This window comes from Mus caroli, unplaced genomic scaffold (genome assembly GCF_978045245.1).
Source record: "Mus caroli unplaced genomic scaffold, Mus_caroli_1 scaffold_16, whole genome shotgun sequence".
NCBI classification, from domain to species: domain Eukaryota; kingdom Metazoa; phylum Chordata; class Mammalia; order Rodentia; family Muridae; genus Mus; species Mus caroli.
In genome coordinates, this window is record NW_028227271.1 from 27,499,054 (window position 1) to 27,516,859 (window position 17,806).

General features: G+C 52.0%; 3 protein-coding genes and 1 pseudogene across 3 annotated transcripts; 3 read left to right on the forward strand and 1 right to left on the reverse strand.

Annotated features, from left to right (window-relative positions):
* Positions 1 to 2,949: 2,949 nt before the first annotated feature.
* On the reverse strand, positions 2,950 to 5,532 carry Slc52a2 (solute carrier family 52 member 2). The gene is made up of 5 exons (XM_085831387.1): positions 5,066 to 5,532; positions 4,728 to 4,942; positions 3,757 to 4,636; positions 3,541 to 3,664; positions 2,950 to 3,425 (listed from the first exon to the last, which is right to left on the reverse strand). The coding sequence occupies exons 2-5, from the start codon at positions 4,855 to 4,857 to the stop codon at positions 3,213 to 3,215; spliced, it is 1,347 nt and encodes a 448-aa protein (XP_085687513.1). The 5' UTR covers positions 4,858 to 4,942; positions 5,066 to 5,532; the 3' UTR covers positions 2,950 to 3,212.
* Positions 5,533 to 5,546: 14 nt separating this feature from the next.
* On the forward strand, positions 5,547 to 8,557 carry Fbxl6 (F-box and leucine rich repeat protein 6). Its single transcript, XM_021183355.2, has 9 exons — positions 5,547 to 5,969; positions 6,220 to 6,378; positions 6,518 to 6,581; positions 6,874 to 7,005; positions 7,097 to 7,204; positions 7,287 to 7,400; positions 7,482 to 7,713; positions 7,810 to 8,056; positions 8,319 to 8,557. Exons 1-9 carry the CDS (start codon positions 5,578 to 5,580, stop codon positions 8,476 to 8,478), a joined length of 1,608 nt encoding a protein of 535 aa, XP_021039014.1. The 5' UTR covers positions 5,547 to 5,577; the 3' UTR covers positions 8,479 to 8,557.
* Positions 8,558 to 9,281: 724 nt separating this feature from the next.
* Positions 9,282 to 10,938, forward strand: Catsperq (catsper channel auxiliary subunit theta). The gene is made up of 6 exons (XM_021182778.3): positions 9,282 to 9,361; positions 9,436 to 9,589; positions 9,812 to 9,906; positions 10,002 to 10,197; positions 10,374 to 10,459; positions 10,750 to 10,938. Exons 3-6 carry the CDS (start codon positions 9,856 to 9,858, stop codon positions 10,930 to 10,932), a joined length of 516 nt encoding a protein of 171 aa, XP_021038437.2. The 5' UTR covers positions 9,282 to 9,361; positions 9,436 to 9,589; positions 9,812 to 9,855; the 3' UTR covers positions 10,933 to 10,938.
* Positions 10,939 to 16,922: 5,984 nt separating this feature from the next.
* On the forward strand, positions 16,923 to 17,592 carry LOC147000743 (large ribosomal subunit protein eL29 pseudogene; annotated as a pseudogene).
* The last annotated feature ends 214 nt before the right edge of the window (positions 17,593 to 17,806 follow it).

The window sequence follows — 17,806 nt, forward strand, 5'->3', positions numbered from 1 at the left end:
TGGTGGCACATGCCTTTGATCCCAGCACTTGGAAGGCAGAGGCAGGTGGATTTCTGAGTTCGAGACCAGCCTGGTCTACAGAGTGAGTTCCAGGACAGCCAGGGCTACACAGAGAATCCCTGTCTTGAAAAACCAAAAACCAAAAAAAAAAAAAAAAAAAAAAAAAAGACAGAGTTAAATATACATAGGGGCTAAGGACGTAATGCAGTTCTTAGACTGCTTGCCTGACATACTGACATATACCTCGCCCCGAATTTAGTCCCTAGCACTGAAAAGACTGGCATGGTGGTTCTCATCTGTAGTACCAGAACTCACGGCAGGAGGATCCTTCTTACACGCTAAGTTTGAAGTCAGCCTGGGCTACTTGAAATCTTGTCAAGGAAAGGAAAGAAAAGGGAAGGGAAAGGAAAAATGACAGACAGACAGGAGGGGAAGAGGGGAAAGGAAGGGAGAGAAAAAGACAATGAACACTAGATTTGGAGCCCTGGAAGCTCTGAGCACAGCAACAAATGGTTCCCTTGGAGGTAAGATGGGGTGGGAGGGGCTAAAGCGGCTATTTCTTGGAACTGCTAATGCTCCACACCCCTCTTGTCTTCCAGTGTCATAGAAATCAGGGTGCTCTGAGTTCAAGTGTGGTGACTCTTGAAGGATTATACTGTGTCTCCAAATCAGGTTGAGTCTCTGAGCAGGGCTGAAAGGTTTTAACATCTGCGGCTGCATCAGAACCCACTGCTACTGGGGACTCAGTGGGCTAAGAAACCAGGAAGGGGAAGACATTAATGTTAAGTCATTCTGTCCCCAAAAGACAAGCCTTGGGGTTGGGGATTTAGCTCAGTGGTAGAGCGCTTGCCTAGCAAGCCCAAGGCCCTGGGTTCGGTCCTCAGCTCTGGAAAAAAAAAAAAGACAAGCCTTATCCCTGCATCATAGGCTGTCTCACATCTGGAAAAGAGGCTACCCGTGAATGGCCCTTTTCTGATTTTTAGGAGCTAAGGGGACATTCATGGTGGTTAACACAGAAAAGTGTGCAGTGTGGCTCCACACTCAAGGGACTGCCTTCTGGGAGAAGACATCCTGCTTCAGCAGCTGCCTTCCTGTGGGGTGTCTTCCAACACGCTCCCCCAGACCAGGAAGGTGGACTCTCCTGACTGTCATGAATACCCGCGGACTTGGTAGACAGCCTTACCTCCATCCTGGGTCTGTTGTTTTACGCCCTGTGTTATTTTGACCCTTGCCCGGGTTTTCTACGGCAGGACAGGAAGGCACTAGAACTTCAAAGAGTAGTGGCTTCCTCAAATCACCCACTTCTAGCACAGGCTGGCCAGGATCTGGGGGACCCGTTCCCTTCTCTTCAGGAGACCCTATGGATCTGAAGGGCCATGCTGCCCCGTGGCCCTTGGACATAGCACACCTTGCACAAATCCACATGTGAGCAGAGGATAAGGCAGAGGCTAGGGTCAGGTCACTGACCCGAGGAAGCCAAGAAAGGGAGCCAGGAAGTGGCTCTCCCAGTCTCTAGCCTCAGGCAGCCAAGGAGGGAGGGGCCCCAGGGAAGGGTGCTAAGCAGGGACAAGGGCAGAGTACAAAGGGGAAAAGGGTCAGTGGAAGGAGAGTCCTGCAGAGTTGAACCTTAATACTGGTCTCCCTTGCTTAACTCCTGCATACCGCCCTTACCTCAGTGCCTGCCTACCTTGCCATATCACTCCTGCTCCTCCGAGCCAATACCTGAGCTTCAGAAACTCCTCGGAGACCAGGGAGCTCCCCCCCTGCTCAGGTGATCCTGACTAGGTATGGAGGCCAGGAGGAAAACAAAGCCAGGCGGCCAATTCGAGGACAGAAGTGTTAACATTCAGAAAGATCACCTGAAAGGGTCAGCTAGGGGTGGAAACCCCCTTCTCCCACGCAACTCCTGTGAGTTCAAAGTCACCCTGGGACACACTTGGTGTCGTGTGTCCCTCACAGTTTTCTCTCTCCAGTCTGCCCTAAGACAGAGAGAAGGCAGAAACCCAGGCCCTCGCCCTGGCATGGCCTTCAGACCCTCATAGCTTCAGAGGATCTTCCCAGTTCTACTTGAGGCTCCAGTCCTTTGTGTGAGAGCTTTAGATCCACTCAGCCCAGAAACAACCCTACAGATGCCACAGGGCAAAGGCCCAGTTAATTATAAGCAGACTCTGCCAGGAGTTTGGGTGGAAGACAGCTAGCTATGTGTCTACCTGAAGGGACACATTGTGGCTTTGACTACAGAAGCTGGAAACTTTATCAGCTGGAGCTCTGGTAAGCAATGCTGTCGAGTTCAAAGGTCCCGATAGGGTCAGAACTTAAAAAAAAAAAAAAAAAAAAAAAAAACCAGCTCTGGGGGCTGGAGAGAAGGCTCAGTGGTTAAAAGCACTTACTGTTCTTCCAGAGGACCTGGGTTCAATTTCCAGCACTCTCATGGCACCTCATAGCAGTCGGTAACTCCAGTTCCAGAGGATTGGATATTCAATTTTGACCTCCTCAAGCAAAACACCCATGCACATAAAATTAAAAAGTAAAGCAAAATTTGTACCTGGACCTTGCACCAAACTCTGAAGGTGAAGATCTTGGCAGAAGGGTCTTGTGTGTAATCAGGCCCCCCTATCCCCCCACAGGTTCCCTTGTTGGTTGACTTCCCAACCATGCCAGACCCTCACACCCTGAAGACCCGGTGTGGAGCAGTGAGTGACCCTGCTGCTTGTCCAGCCAATCGAAGGCATTATCCTGCTTCAGCCCCACATGGGCCCTGGGAGTTGGCCTTCAGCTACCGAAGTAGTTCCAGAAAAGCAATCATGTAGGAGTCCTGAGGTCACCCAAGGCCCTGTAAGAGCCACTAGGTGAGTGGAGGAAGCTATAACCAGGATCTTGGGGGAGAGGGGCTGCCTATGGAGGGAAGGAGGCCTGGCATAGAGCTGTGCTCATGGGATTAACAACCCATTGGATGAAGATGTTTTATTGTGCAAATCCCACAGAGGTCCCAGGGTGAAGGCTGTGCAGCTCCAACCTATCCCTGGGTCTGGGCCTGCTCTTTGGTCCTTACACTGGCCTTTTCTCCAAAGCCAGGTCTCTTGTGGAGTGTGAAATATCCATATTATCTGTGTGTAGGGAGGCCACCTTGGGCCACAGGACCCAGGCACTGTGACCATCCCCCACAACCCCCAGGTGGAGACAAGTGTGAAGTAACTCCCACATGTCTGGGTTCAGGGGCCACACTGGTCCACACAGTCTTTTCCGCTGCGAAATACTCGGTAGATGCTGGTGGGAGGGAACATGGCGACCGCACCCAGCAGAGAGCCCACCTGAATAGCCACGCCAGCGGCGAGCAGTGCTGGCCGGCCTCCGCTGTGTAACATGGAACTGATCGCCACCTTGATATACGAGAACGTGCCTGCGCACAGGACCCATGAGAGCACCTGAAAGGGGAGTGGGGGGGTCGTAGAGGGGAAGATTCACAGCAGCGGGCTGAACATGAAATTCCCCTGCTGTGAGACAAGCCCTGTTCCTGTTTCATGTCCCCATTGTACTTACCACGAGGACCACACCTGCAGAGGTGCCCACCAGAGGAGGACAGGGACTTAGGGCTGCCAGTGTCATCAGGTAGGAGCCCAAAAGCATGCCCAGCAGAGAAAGACCACACAGCCCCGCCAGAGACCTGCCAAGGATGGGCTGGGATCAGGACTGGCTGTGCCAGGCCCTGGCCCACCTCAAGCTCTTCCCCATGGGGGCTTGGGAGTCCGTGAGCACCTGCACAGCACTGCCATGGCCAGAAAGCAGGCAAGGGGGTTGGCACAGCTACCCAGTACGACAGCCAAGTGGTAGGCCAGGCGCCCGTAGGGCAGGCAGGAAAAGCTCTGTACAGCGGGCAGCACGCCATTGGTCAGAGCATTGGTGACGGCCAGTAGCCCCAGTAGACAGGCACTTCGGGAAGAGAACAGCTGATGGGCCTTAGGGTCTGGGCTGGAAACAATGCCTGCCACCTGGCCTGGTGGCTCCTGCAAAGGTGAGGCCTCCTCCTCTTCCTCCTCTGTTCCTGGTGTTTCTACCCGAAGCCCTGTGCCCGTTGTGGGTTCAGATGTCGGGGATGGCAGTAGTAACAGGAGGCCTTGGAAGGCAGCTGCTGAAGTGCCCAGAAGGGCAGTCAACACCCAGAAGAACGTGGTGGCAGAAAACCGTTCAGGGAAATTAATGGGAGACACCTCGATCGGAGGCCCAGTGGTCCCGTTGGCAGGCACATGCAGGCACTCGAGGCGGCCCACCCCCTGCCCCAGGGCTAGCACACAGGGCAGGAGGGCACTCAGGCCCTGACCCAGGAAGAAAGACCGTAAAAAGGGGGGTGGGAGGTGGCTCAGGAAGGGCAGGAAAGTGACATTAGAGGCACAGCAGGCCAATGCCAGCACAAACGCCAGCGTTAGGAAGGCCACCGAGTAGGGCTTTCCTGCCACTGGGGCCACGTGGTTCCACAGAGAGGCCAGCAGGCCTGTGCCCACTATGCCTAGCCCCTGAACCACTCGGATGGGGACTTGCTCTCCCTTGCCACGAGCCAGACGCCTCCACAGAGTCACCAGCAGCAGACCCAGGTTCCCCAGCGCCACAAGCACAGAGAGGTAGGAAGGGAGGCTCCAACCTGCAGTGGGAGGAGGAGATAGTGTAAAGGCACCAGGCTAAGGAACGAAGAGCAGCAACAGCAGCAGCCTACCTCCGCCCACTTCACTCACCCTCCGGGAGTTCTTTCACCACTACCGGCAGCTCTACCCAGATCCCGTTGACAGCAGCCCAGGAGCCCATGCCGAAAAGGGCCACCAGCAGATGGGTCAGCACCAGTCGGCCCAGCGGAGGTGCTGCCATTAGGTCAGAGGTCAAAGCGGGCCCTCCAGGACAAAGCGAAGGTAACAGTCCGCTCTTTCCCCACGTAGATCCAAAGCTTCTCTAACTATTGTAGAGAAAAAAAGAGTCAAGCTTTTTCACCTGGACGGAGACAAAAAAAAAAAAAAAAAAAAAAATGCGAGTGGACAGAGTCAGGGTCTGAGGTGGCCAGATTGCAAAACCAAGGCACCTGGAGGGAGGCGGCGGATAGATCAGGAGCTGCACCTACCATGGAGCCTGCACCGGGACCCTTCTGAACAAGACTGGCAAGCGGGGGAGCGAGAAGCTGGCCATGGCTCCGGGGAGGAAGAAGAGCGAAAGAGCCAGTCCTTGATGCTTGCGGAGGACCAAGTCTTGGCGAGGCTAAACTAGACTGGATGACAGCTAACTTCAGGCAGCCGGCGTGGATCGGCGAGGGGTGTGGCTGGCTGACTTGATTGGATTCTGGGCTCCTCCGCTGAGTGTGGTGCATCAGGGGCTTGGGGCCGGAGCAGCCCGCCCAGCCCCGGGAGCGCGGCACTTAGCCCGGAAGGCAGCCAAATCCCAGCCGAAGGGTTGTAGTAAGACGCCGGCTAATGCGCTAGACTGCGGCGGAAGTCCCACCCCCGGAAGCTAAGTGTAGTGTAAAGGCGTGAGCTACGGGGCCACGCCCCTTCCTCTCTGCCCACCCACCTTCCGCTTTTAGTTCAGTTCCCGGGGGCTATGGCTCCCGTGGCCTCTAGGCGAGTTAGGCGTCGAGTTCGAAGCTCCAAGCGGCCCGCTGCGCCGGGCCGCTCGGCGGAGGACTGGTGGTGGGACCGCCTGGCTCCTCAAGGCTCTGGGTACCACCTGCTGCAAGCGGACAGCATGTTGCTCGTGCTGCCGGACCTGGAGCCTCCCCGCGCTCGTGCGCACCGGCGCGCTCGTCGCCGCGCTCCGAGGTCACTGGCTCGTGGCCCCACGGCTGTCGCCAAGCCCAGGACCAAACCCCTACCGGAGCCGTCGCTCGATCAGGGCCTGGACTCTGGTTGGGGAGACCGTATTCCCTTAGAAGTCCTGGTGCATATTTTCGGGTTGTTGGTTGCGGCTCATGGGCCCATGCCGTTTCTTGGCAGGTACACCAACAGCGCCTGCCGCGGTAGAGACTGGTGCACTGAGCGGGTGGTGCAGAGCAGAGGGCAGAGCAGGCATCACATCGGGCGAACACAAGTGCTCCGGCATCTGTCTTCACTTAAGAGCTCAAAGCCTAGCACTGAGAACGGGCGACGGCAGGCTTTGAGACCGCTGCGCTGTTCCTAAGACACTCCATTGTAGGCATTACCCGCAAAAGGCCACGCACTCTCAGCAAACTCTTTCTTCTCCTAGGGCTGCACGCGTTTGCCGTCACTGGCACGAAGCCACCTCCCATCCTTCACTCTGGCATACTGTGACCCTGTCACCCTCGCTGGTTGGCCGGGCTGGCAAGGGCAACCTTAAGGGAGAGAAGAAGCTCCTTGCTTGCCTGGAGTGGCTCGTACCCAATCGGTGAGGGCTCCTTGTCATCTTACTCCTTGCTCCGCCTGTTGTCTTCCCTGCATCCGCGTTGAGTAGGGGAGGATTCTGTCCAGAAGGGGGCAGCATAAGGACAAGAGCACAACCACAGCTGGGCCTTGCTGTCGCCCAGGTTCTCACAGCTCCAGAGCTTGACCCTCATCCACTGGAAGTCTCAAGTACACTCTGTGTTGGAGGTAAGAGCTGGAGACTGCCCTGTACACAAGCTCGCACGTTTGAGTGGTCTACTATGGGGAGGGTGCCCTGGTGGTGTCCCACAGATTGTCTGCCTGCCTGCTTAGTTACGTCTTGCTGGCATCTTAGGAAATTGCAGGAGACAGCAATTTCCAAGTAGGTCTGGCGTGGACAGAATGGAGTCATAGCTGGGACTATAGGATAGGCTTGTCATGACTACCAGTGTCCCTGTAGATAGACCTTTACCTGCCCTCCACAACCCCAGATGGTCTCTCTCTCTATCTCTTGCTACAGCTGGTTAGCAAGTTCTGCCCTCGGCTCACCTTCCTCAAGCTTTCAGACTGCCACACTGTGACTGCTGAAACTCTGGTCATGTTAGCGAGAGCCTGCTGCCAGCTCCACAGCCTGGACCTACATCATTCCATGGTGAGTCCTTTGCTGTGGGTGGGTGGGGGACCCTGAAATCGCCTGGGCCCTTGTGACATGCATGAGCCGCACCTTTGGGCTGGATCCCCAGGTGGAGTCCACAGCGGTGGTGAGCTTCTTGGAGGAGGCCGGGTCCCGAATGCGTAAACTGTGGCTGACCTACAGTTCCCAGACGACGGCCATCTTGGGCGCACTGCTGGTAGGCTGGGGATGGTCAGGAAAAGGGCTCACTGGGGGCAGCCTAGGCCTTTGACCTAGCAGTGTTTTTCCCACCATTCCAGGACAACTGCTGCCCCCAGCTCCAAGTCCTCCAGGTCAGCACTGGCATGAACTGCAACAACACACCCCTGCAGCTGCCAGTGGAAGCCCTGCAGAAAGGCTGCCCCCAGCTGCAGGTATTTATACCCTACTCTCTCCCACCTGCCACCCCTTGCCATATCTGCAGCCTTCCCCTCCTCCTTCTTCCCTCCTCCCAGGTGCTGCGGCTGCTGAATCTGATTTGGCTTCCCAAGCCATGTGGCCGAGGCGTGCCCCAGGGACCAGGCTTCCCCAGTCTTGAGGAGCTCTGTTTGGCTGGCTCCACCTGCAACTTTGTGAGCAATGAGGTTCTGGGCCGCTTGCTCCATCGCTCCCCAAAACTGCGCCTGCTGGACCTTCGAGGCTGCGCTAGGGTCACTCCTAGCGGTCTGTGTCATCTGCCGTGTCAAGGTCAGCTGGCTTTGCTTGGGAAGGTGTGGGTGTGTATGGTGTGTGGGGGGGTGTCACTGCGTGCCCTAATAGTCACACCGAGTTCTCCCATCTCAGAGCTGGAGCAACTCTACCTGGGCCTGTATGGCATATCTGACGGCTTGACCCTCGCTAAGGATGGCAGCCCCCTGTTGACCAGGAAGTGGTATCACACCCTGAGGGAGCTGGACTTCAGCGGCCAAGGCTTCAGTGAGAAGGACTTGGAACAGGCCCTGGCTGTTTTCTCAGGCACCCCTGGGGGCTTACACCCAGCCCTGTGCTCCCTCAACCTGAGGGGTACCCGAGTTACCCCAAGCACAGTCAGGTCAGTGCACCGTTCACTAGTTCTGTGGATCTTGAACCTCTTGCTGCCGTGTCTCACTTAGGGACCAGAGGAGTGCTCCCTGACTCCTCATTGCCAGGGTCCAGGAGGAGTGTAGACACGAGTCACTCGTCCAACTCCTTGGGGACACCTAGAGTACTAGATTTGGGCTTGGGTGGCTCGGGGTGGTAGGGCTGTTGTATGTGAGGGCAGACGGGGCTCTCTGGCCAACAGCTCACTTTCCCACGGCTTGCCTGTTCCACAGTTCTGTGATTAGCGGTTGCCCGGGGCTGCTGTATCTTAACCTGGAGTCCTGTCGTTGCCTCCCCCGAGGTCTGAAGCGCATCTACCGGGGCCTGGAGGAAGTCCAGTGGTGTCTAGAGCAGCTACTTACCAGCCCACCCTCTGCCAGAGAGCCCACTTAGACGGCTGCCAGCTTTATCCTGCTCTTTTTCACTTTGAAATGTTGGAGATTTTGTTACAATAAAGTTTTTTTTAAAGATTTATTTATTGATTATATGTAAGTACACTGTAGCTGTCTTCAGACACACCAGAAGAGAGCATTAGATCTCATTACAGATGGTTGTGAGCCACCATGTGGTTGCTGGGACTTGAACTCGGGACCCTCAGAAGAGCAGTCCGTGCTCTTAACCACTGAGCCATCTCTCTCCAGCCCCACAATAAAGTATTTTTTAGGCACTCTGTACAGTCCTTTGTTGTTTTATTTGAGATCCTTTTCACACGAATCTAGGCCGGCTTGGAACTCATGGTGTAGCCCAGGCTGACTCACAACAATCCACCCATCTCAGCCTCCAATGTGGTAGGCTTACAAGCAGAAACCAACACGTCAGATTGTGTATGGTCCTTAGAGTAAGTGGTTGGGTGAGGAGCAGGGTTATACATGATGGAGTAGGCTACAGCAGGCATGAACCTGTGTGTGTGTTAAGTATCTTAGCTCACTTGGGACACAGTTGTCTAAGGATAGGGTAGGCAGTGAGGTATAAAATAGTAGGGGCTAGAAAAAGACCTTTATCAGCTACAAGCATCCATGAAGTGACAGTGTTGGTAGCACGGGCTCAGGTTGTCCAGCCACGGGGCAGCCAGGCTACCTTCCAGGTAGTGGAGACTGACCAGGGAGGGCAAGCTCACTAGATAGGTGTGGTCAATAGAAAAGCCCCTTCTAGAACCCTTTACCCTGAGCTTCTAGAACCCAGGCAGCCCAGCCTGGACTGCTCCCTGCTTCTCTGCCCTGCTGTTGTCTGGCGGCTCTTGCTTCTTCCCTCAGCTGCAACCCTGGAATTGTCTCGGGTGGGAGCCCTGTATAAAGACAGTGGGGCAGCGGCAGTGGGCAAGCTGGATCCTGACAAGATCTACTTAATTAGGTCCCCAAGGAGCAGCAGGCCACTGGCTCCCGCTTCTCCGCCCTTGTTAAGTGCTTCAAACTCTGGGACGTAGGACTCGTCTCTACCGAGCGCCACTTAGCCAATCAGCTCAAGAATAACAGCTTTTACCCCTTCAAGCAGCAACAGCCGGATGGTGGGCGGGGACTGGGCGTGGTCAGGATCCCAGTAGTGGGAGGGTGGCTGGGGTTAGGAGGGTAGGCAGGTGTACTTGTGGGAGGAGACGCGGTAGTACCATGGAGAACCTCCACTGGGCGGGCCAAATCCCACCAAATCCTTCCCACCAAATCCCTGGTACTGTCCTGGAGCTAATGGCAGCTCCTAGCTGTCCTCATGTGCTGGGTCATGCCGCCCTCAGTCTTTGTGTACGAGTACTATTTGGACACGCTCTGGAAGGGGACGATGCTCTTTATCATCTGCCTTGTCTTCATTTCCTGTAATGTCCTGAGAGAGGTCAGAGCTCCTGCCCCACCCCACAGCCTCTTTGCATAGGGCCACACAAGAGCCTCTTGCCAGAACTCACTTCCGTTAATCCCTGGTACCTACAGGTGAAGCATCAGGAGACCTGGTGCTTTCCTGCCTATGGCATGGTTATAGGCCTGTGGCTCATGCTCTCCTCAATACCGCAGCGCCGCCTAGTGTTGAACCACACGCGCGGCATGTACCACTTCTCCATCCAAGGCCGAACTGTATGTCAGGGGCCAATGCATCTGGTCTACGTGCGCCTGGCACTCAGTTCTGATGGTGATGCCTGGGATGGAGAGGGTCAGAAGGGTGGGGGTCGGGGGGACATGGATTCAGAGCTGGGAGGGGCCTACAGTCCACCTGGACAGTTCCACCTTGGAGGCCCCACCCCTACCGTCCTACTCCTAGGCTCTAAAGAGGTTAAGTTCTTGGCTCAGTTGCTCATCTATTGGCAGCCTATGGAGGTCGCTTCTTCCAGCTGGTCCTTTGTGGCCACAAGCTAGAGCCACTTGTGCTGGTGCAGCTGTCAGATCGCTATGAGGTGGGTCCTGCCCCAAACCCCGCCCCTACTCCCCCATCCCTCCCCCCCCCCCAGAAAAAGATACTACTGTTTGCAGCTCTTGGATGGGGCTGTTTTGCACTCAGAGGGTAAATATAGCACTCCTGAGACCTCCACTATGTTAAGGGCAGCAGGAGCGCTGGGAATTCTGGGCAGGGGTGGGGTGAGGATACACCCCCCCCCCATAAGGGGAAGGGATACCTAAAGAGCATGCTGGTGGGGATTCTCTTATCCGGAGAACGGAGAACTGGCTGCCACTCGTTTATTCATAGCAAATGGAATTCTTGGGCCGGCACCTTGCCCGGAAACTCAACATCAACTACTTTGACTACCTGGCCTCCTCCTATCGTCATGTAGTTCGCCACTGGCCACTGGGGGCTTCCTTTAGCCCTGGCATTGTGCAGCGAAAAACACAAGTCTACACTAAGTCAAGTGTCAACGACCTGGATGTGTAACCCTGGGGCCTGAGCCCTGGCCTCCTTTTGCCTACCCTGTGCCCCTTATCCCCATCCTGGAGGGACTGACAGCCAGCCCCGCCCACTGCCCTTCCTCTAATTAAAGCCACTTTAGCCTCTAACCAGGAGGTTTCCTGTCTGTTGGTTTGTTTTTGAAGGGGCTTCCTTTCATGATCTTCCCCTAGCCCAGACCTTCCAGGACCTGGGGAGCCACATCTTCTCCAACTGCTGGGGCAAATTCCAGAGTTTGTGTTGGAAGATGGGAGAATATCAGGGAATCCCCAACCCCAGCCCCCAGTGTCTGAACTTATCACTAGACTCAGGACTTCCTGCCCCTCTGAGCCAGTGGGTGTTGAACTGGTCATAACCAGTGAGGGCATCAGACTATGATTGGTCTGTCTGACTTAGGCACCTGCCCCTAGTCCAGCCAATAGTGATATGGAACGCAGTCAGATGATAATGGCTTGGGCCTTTCGGTACATTGGAGACTGTGCACCCCATTTCTGCGTTTGAACACTTGGCTTCCACATTCCTTAGCCAGGTTACCAGGCTCACCAGAGTGGATGCTTTCTATTCCCAGGGAACTCCTTTGCCTGGCAAAACACTGGCTCCCACTCTAGCACCTGAGGCCTCCTGGTACCTGAGGCTGCCATTGGAGCATGGAGGGGGTTGGAGGTGTGGCTTGGTGGTTAAAAGAGCAAGCATACTGCTCTTAAAGAGGACCCAGCTTTGGTCTGCAGCATCAGCCATCTGCAACTCTAGCTCCAAGGGAGCTATGTCTGGGGGGGGGCACCTGTACGCACAAGGACAAGACAGACACTATTTTTCAAAAGAATACCAATGCACAGATATGACAGTTCCAGCAGATTCATTATGAGGCAGGTGATTGACTGTTTGTAGGAACCATGTTCTTGGATGGGCAGAAAGGGAAGATTAGGGCTGTGAATGGGATTGGGAGTAGGATCTATTCCCATCATCTGCTTCTGCCCTAGCAGATAACTGGTCAGGTATACAGTCACACAAGGGAATATACTGTTGGCCTGCAGTGCACACCATTTGGGAGATTATTTGAATAACTCCTGGATAAAACGACCTAACAGTGGATGGGTTTGATATCTAAAGCTGATCTTACAGATAAGCATTGTCAGTTTTTGCCATTTCTTTTTGTTGGAGGAATATGCCCACAATTTCTGGAGTTCAGATGGGCTTCCTTATTTATTTTTAACTTTTTTTTGTTTTTTGTTTTGTTTTGTTTTTTTTCGAGACAGGGTTTCTCTGTATAGCCCTGGCTGTCCTGGAACTCACTTTGTAGACCAGGCTGGCCTCGAACTCAGAAATCCGCCTGCCTCTGCCTCCCGAGTGCTGGGATTAAAGGCGTGCGCCACCACGCCCGGCTATTTTTAACTTTTTAAAGAAACTGTTGCCTGGCTGTGATGGCACACTCCTTTAATCCTAACACTCAAGAGGCAGAGGCAGGTGGATCTCTGCATTCAAGGCCAGCCTGATCTACAGAGCTAGTTGTAGGAAACCAGGGTTATAGAGAGAAACTCTGTCTCAAATGCACCCTACCCCCACCCCAGGAAAAGAGAAGAAACCGTTACCAGGTGGTGGTAGTGCACACCTTTCTTTATTCCCAGCATTCAGGAGGCAGAAGCAGGTGGACCTCTGCATTTGAGGCCAGCCTGGTCTACAGAGTGAGTTCCAGGGCAGCCAGGGCTACAGAGAAACCCTACCTCGAAAAACCAAACCAAACCAAACCAAAAAAATCCTGTCTCATGTATTTCAGGCTAGCTTCAAATTTGCTATGTGGTTGAGGCTGGTCTCAAACTCATGATCTTCCTCACGTCTCCCTGGAGAGCTTGTTGCTCATGGAGTCCCACTGAAGAGAGGCTGGTGGTTCACAATGGGAGCTACTTGTGTGAAAAAGAAAACCATGGCATAAACTATTATTGTGTGGAGTTTCCTAGCATTTGCTGACAAGCTAGATCCTAACAATAAGGTGATGGCTTTACCATGAGATCTAAGTGTGTCTCAAACTTTAGAGCTGGCTCCTCCTCCCTCTCAGGTGCTAGGATTTCAGGCTTGCACACCACAAACAGCCAGATTACTGGTTTTAGTTGTATAGAGCAGTAGGAGGTGGTTTTGTTGGTTTGTTTTTGTGGGGTTCAAGACAGGGCTTCTCTGTGTAGCCCTGGCTGTCCTAGAAGTAGCTCTGTAGATCAGGCTGGCCTCCAGCTCAGAGATTTGCCTGCCCTTGCCTCCCTAGAGCTGGGATTAAAGGCGTGCGCCACCCCCCAGCCCCCCACCCCGCTTGTTCTCAACTTTAGCTCTGTCCTATAACCATCTTTTTGTCCGTACTTGCAAGAATGTTGAAGCTCAAGGGTCTCTTTTTGTTTTGAATGGCTTAGCTCATTTAGCCCAAGCCAGTATGCCTCTAAACACCAGGTAGGCTTTCAACAGGTTAGAAAACAATCCAATCTGTTAAGAAAGACTCACACCCAGGAATTTCTTCAAGGTAGCCTCCAGGACGAAGTGTTGCCAGCAATGGTAAGACGGTTGGAATTGCTGGCCATGGTACCTCATGCCTGTGGTGTCAGCACGTAGAAGGCTGAGAGGGACCTGGCACAAGTGCAAGGCCAGCCTGGGACTCCGGAAGGACCACCTTGTCCCAAACAACACACACACACAACACAACACAACAAAACAAAAACCAAAATCAAAAAAAAAAAAAAAAAAAAAAAACGGTCTTGAACATTGCCTCCGATCTTTGAGCTCACCAAATAGGAAATCTTAACTCTTTTTTTAAAAAAAGATTTATTTATTTTATGTATGTGAGTATACTGTAGTTGTACAGATTGTTGTGAGCCTTCATGTGGTTGTTGGGGATTGAATTTTTAGGACCTCTGCTCGCTCCGGTCAACCCCACTCACTCAGTCCCTGCTTGCTCTGGCCCAAAGCTTCATTTATTATTATACATAAGTACACTGTAGCTGACTTCAGACACACCAAAAGAGGGCATCAGATCTCATTACCTGTGGTTGTGAGCCAACATGTGGTTGCTGGGATTTAAACTCAGGACCTTCAGAAGAGCAGTCAGTGCTCATACCTGCTGAGCCATCGCACCAGCCCCCAGAAATCTTAACTCTTACACTCTGAACTTGATACCAAAAACATTTCATAGGTGGTGATGCCCTACATTTTAATCTTATTCCCAGAGGCTATTCCTTAAAATGAAACCCTAAGCATGGCTTGGAGTGTGACTTAGTTGGTAAAGTATTTGCCTCGCTTATACAAAGTTATGAGTTCAGTCTCAAAACTCTGCATAAAACCAGGTCTGGTGGGACAGAGCCTATCGTACCACCGGGAGGATCAAGTTCAAATTCATCCCTAGCTACGTTGGTCTTAAGACCAACATGGGCTTCAGAAAGCCCTATCTGAACATGCCAAAAAATAATGTTTTGTAAGCTAGTGACTATGAACAAAGAAAAAGGTTTAACTTTTCAACCTGGTGAGTTCTAGATAGGAGACATTTTCTTCAGATTCAGCTTGTGAATGGGAAAGCTCTCTCTTCACCCAAAGCCTCCCTTGCCAACATCCCTCAAGGCTACAAGAGCTTAGGGGCGGGCGGGGGGTACAGCTCTCCAGACACTCCAGGGGACACCTAGGAGGGAGTTGTGGTTTCATCTCCAGCTCTGTGACAGACCAGCTCCAATCCGAGCACAACAGTATTGGTTTCCTGGGACAGCAAAGTACCAAGGTCACCAGCCATATTTTCTCATAGCTCTGGGGACCCAGAGTTTGTGTTCTCCAAGGGACATCCCATCCCTTGTCTCACTCCTAACTTTTGGTAGTTAATGGCAATCTTTAACTTTTACTTCTTGGGCTGGAGAGATGGCTCCGTGGTTTTAAGAGCACTGACTGCTCTTCCAGAGGTCCTGAGTTCAATTCCCAGCCACCACTTGGTGGCTCACAACTACCTGAAATGGGATCTGATGCCCTCTTCTGATGTGTCTGGAAACAGCTATAGTATGCTTATCAATAAAATAAATCTTATCAAAAAAAAAAACCAAACCCTTTTACTTATCAATTTTATTATTCATTCATTTAAAATACTGGGAATTGAACCCAAGGCCTCCTGTGCACAGAGTGTCTTTTATTGTTAGCCTATATCACTAGCAATCTCTGTTGTTTATACATTTATCTGTGATGGGCTCTCTGTTTTTATTAGCATATAGCAATTATCCATAATAATGGGCTTCATCCCGACATTTATTTTTACACATAGTGTATTCCTCTGGGTTCACTAGAGAGCATATTTGAGAGGCTTCAGTCATGGTAGACACTTTTTTTAAAGACAGGGTCTCGCCGGGCGTGGTGGCACACGCCTTTAATCCCAGCACTCAGGAAGCAGAGCCAGACAGATCTCTCTGAGTTTAAGGACAGCCTGGTTTAGAGAGGGAGTTCCAGGACAGCCAGGGCTACAAAAAAAGAAACCCAGTCTCAAAAGCAAAACAATTTTAAGAGGTCAGTCATGGTAGGGACACTTCTTTAATCCCAGTACATAGGAGCCTAGGCAGGGGACTCTGTTTGAGGCTAGCCTGGTCTAGGAGCAGAGGCAGGGGACTCTGTTTGAGGCTAGCCTGGTCTAGGAGCAGAGGCAGGGGACTTTGTTTGAGGCTGGCCTGGTCTAGGTAGGCACTCCATGCCAGCCAAGGTTCTGGAAGACTCTTTCTCAAAAACAATAAGAAAAAGAAAAAGAAAGAAAATGAAGGCAGCCAGCCAGGGTGCTGTGTGACTATAACCCCAGCCCTTGGCAGGAGACATACTTGTAGACTCGCAGAGGCTATTTAGTGAGTTCAGAGTCAGCCTGAATTGTTACTCTCTGTTCTGTTCCTGTAGTGAACCCAGAAAAAAAAAAAAAAAGGAGCCTCCTGGCTTTATCACTAGATTTTTAAATAGTTTATGACATGTCAATGATATGATATGTCTAGGTACTCTCCTTGCTTTATGTGTGGAGTTTGTTGAACATGTGTCTGTGTGTTTGTTTTATTCTTAGGTCTTTATGTAGCTCTGGCTATCCCGGAATTTGATTTATACACTAGGTTTGGCTTGAACGCAGAGATCTGCCTGCCTTTGCTGCTGTCTGAGTGTTGAAGATTCTATGGATTATTAAGTTTCATCAGGAGCCAGCCGTGGTGGCGCATGCCTTTAATCCCAGCACTCGGGAGGCAGAGGCAGGTGGATTTCTGAGTTCGAGGCCAGCCTGGTCTACAAAGTGACTTCCAGGGCTATACAGAGAAATCCTGTCTCGAACCCCCCCCCCACAAAAAAAAAGTTTCATCAGATTTGTGGAATTTTGACCATATTCTCTTCTTTTTGTTTTTGTTTTTTGTTTTTAAAGCACACCAATTTAATCACAAAATGCGAATTTCAGGATTTTTTTCCCCTAGGGAAAACATCAAATTCTGCATTAAAGCAGGGTGAGTTTGAGAAGTCTGCACCCATCACCATGTTCATCAAAAACCGGATCACCCACCGCCCTTTCTTTTTGTTATTCTGAAGTAAATACCAGATATCATATTCTAAAATGCCTTCAGTTAACGGAGAATATAATCATAGGTACAGGCTTCCTCATGAACGGGCATGCTTTCTCTGCTTTTATGAAAAAATTATTTTCATCATCATCATCATTATTATAATATTATATTATAATAATATAATAATATAATTATTATTTTGAGACAGGGTTTTTCTGTAAAGCCCCAGCCGTTCTGGAACTCCATCTGTAGACCAGCTGCCTTGAACTCCAAGATCCACCGACCTCTGCCTCCCCAGTGCTGGGATTAAATTGTCATGTTTTGGGATCCTAGTAAATTATTGTATACTAGTTACCTGTTAACCTCTTAGGGGTCTAAGCATCTTTGTTCTATAAAAATTCATGCATGGCCAGGTGAAGGTGCACACCTTTTATCCTAGCACTCGGGGAGCGGGGGTGGCAGAGGCTGGCAGATCTCTGTTGAGTTTGAGACTGTTTTGAGTTTGGGGATGGCCCATCTACAAGGTGAGTTCCAAGATAGCCAGAGCTGTTACACAGAGAAACTCTGTCTCAATAAAATAAAATAAAATAAAATAAAATAAAATAAAATAAAAACAACAAACCACCAGGCGTGGTGGTGAACGCCTTTAATCCCAGCACTTGGGAAGCAGAGGCAGGTGGATTTCTGAGTTCGAGGCCAGCCTGGTCTACAGAGTGAGTTCCAGGACAGCCAGGACTATACAGAGAAACCGTCTCGAAAAACCAAAAAAAGGGGAGCCACAGGTTATCGTGCAGACATGGCCAAGTCCAAGAACCACACCACACACAACCAGTCCCGCAAATGGCACAGAAATGGCATCAAGAAACCCCGGTCACAAAGATACGAATCTCTTAAGGGAGTTGACCCCAAGTTCCTAAGGAACATGCGCTTGGCCAAGAAGCACACAACAAGACAGACCTGAAGAAGATGCAGGCCAACAATGCAAAGGCAGTGAGTGTGCGCGCAGAGGCCATCAAGGCCCTGGTGAAGCCTCAGGCCAGCAAGCCCAAGATGCCAAAGGGCCCCAGCCGTCTGGCTTTCATCGCTCACCCCAAGCTTGGGAAGCGGATTTGAAGCTACGTGGCCAAGGGTCAGAGGCTCTGTCAACCGAAGCCTAAGGTTCAAACCAAGGCAGGGCCAAAGCTCCAGCTAAGGCCCAGGCTTCAGCTCCAGCCCAGGCTCCCAAAGGTGCCCAGGTCCCTGTGAAGGCCCCATAGAAAAGGCTCCTGCCAGTGTGAAGACAGACGGACTGCTGTGACACACCTCCCCACACACTATTTGCAGATGACCAGTGTCCT

What these genes read in the sequence shown, in the direction of transcription:
- Catsperq (XM_021182778.3), top strand. Translation starts at nt 9,856, where the DNA reads ATGCTCTTTATCATCTGCCTTGTCTTCATTTCCTGTAATGTCCTGAGA. An exon ending in CCTGTAATGTCCTGAGAGAG is followed by an intron (nt 9,907 to 10,001) that starts GTCAGAGCTCCT and finishes TGGTACCTACAG; the next exon opens with GTGAAGCATCAGGAGACCTG. An exon ending in CCTGGCACTCAGTTCTGATG is followed by an intron (nt 10,198 to 10,373) that starts GTGATGCCTGGG and finishes ATCTATTGGCAG; the next exon opens with CCTATGGAGGTCGCTTCTTC.
- Slc52a2 (XM_085831387.1), bottom strand. Translation starts at nt 4,857, where the DNA reads ATGGCAGCACCTCCGCTGGGCCGACTGGTGCTGACCCATCTGCTGGTG. An exon ending in GGTGAAAGAACTCCCGGAGG is followed by an intron (nt 4,637 to 4,727) that starts GTGAGTGAAGTG and finishes CTCCCACTGCAG; the next exon opens with GTTGGAGCCTCCCTTCCTAC. An exon ending in GCCATGGCAGTGCTGTGCAG is followed by an intron (nt 3,665 to 3,756) that starts GTGCTCACGGAC and finishes CATCCTTGGCAG; the next exon opens with GTCTCTGGCGGGGCTGTGTG.
- Fbxl6 (XM_021183355.2), top strand. Translation starts at nt 5,578, where the DNA reads ATGGCTCCCGTGGCCTCTAGGCGAGTTAGGCGTCGAGTTCGAAGCTCC. An exon ending in CCCATGCCGTTTCTTGGCAG is followed by an intron (nt 5,970 to 6,219) that starts GTACACCAACAG and finishes TTCTTCTCCTAG; the next exon opens with GGCTGCACGCGTTTGCCGTC. An exon ending in TGGACCTACATCATTCCATG is followed by an intron (nt 7,006 to 7,096) that starts GTGAGTCCTTTG and finishes CTGGATCCCCAG; the next exon opens with GTGGAGTCCACAGCGGTGGT.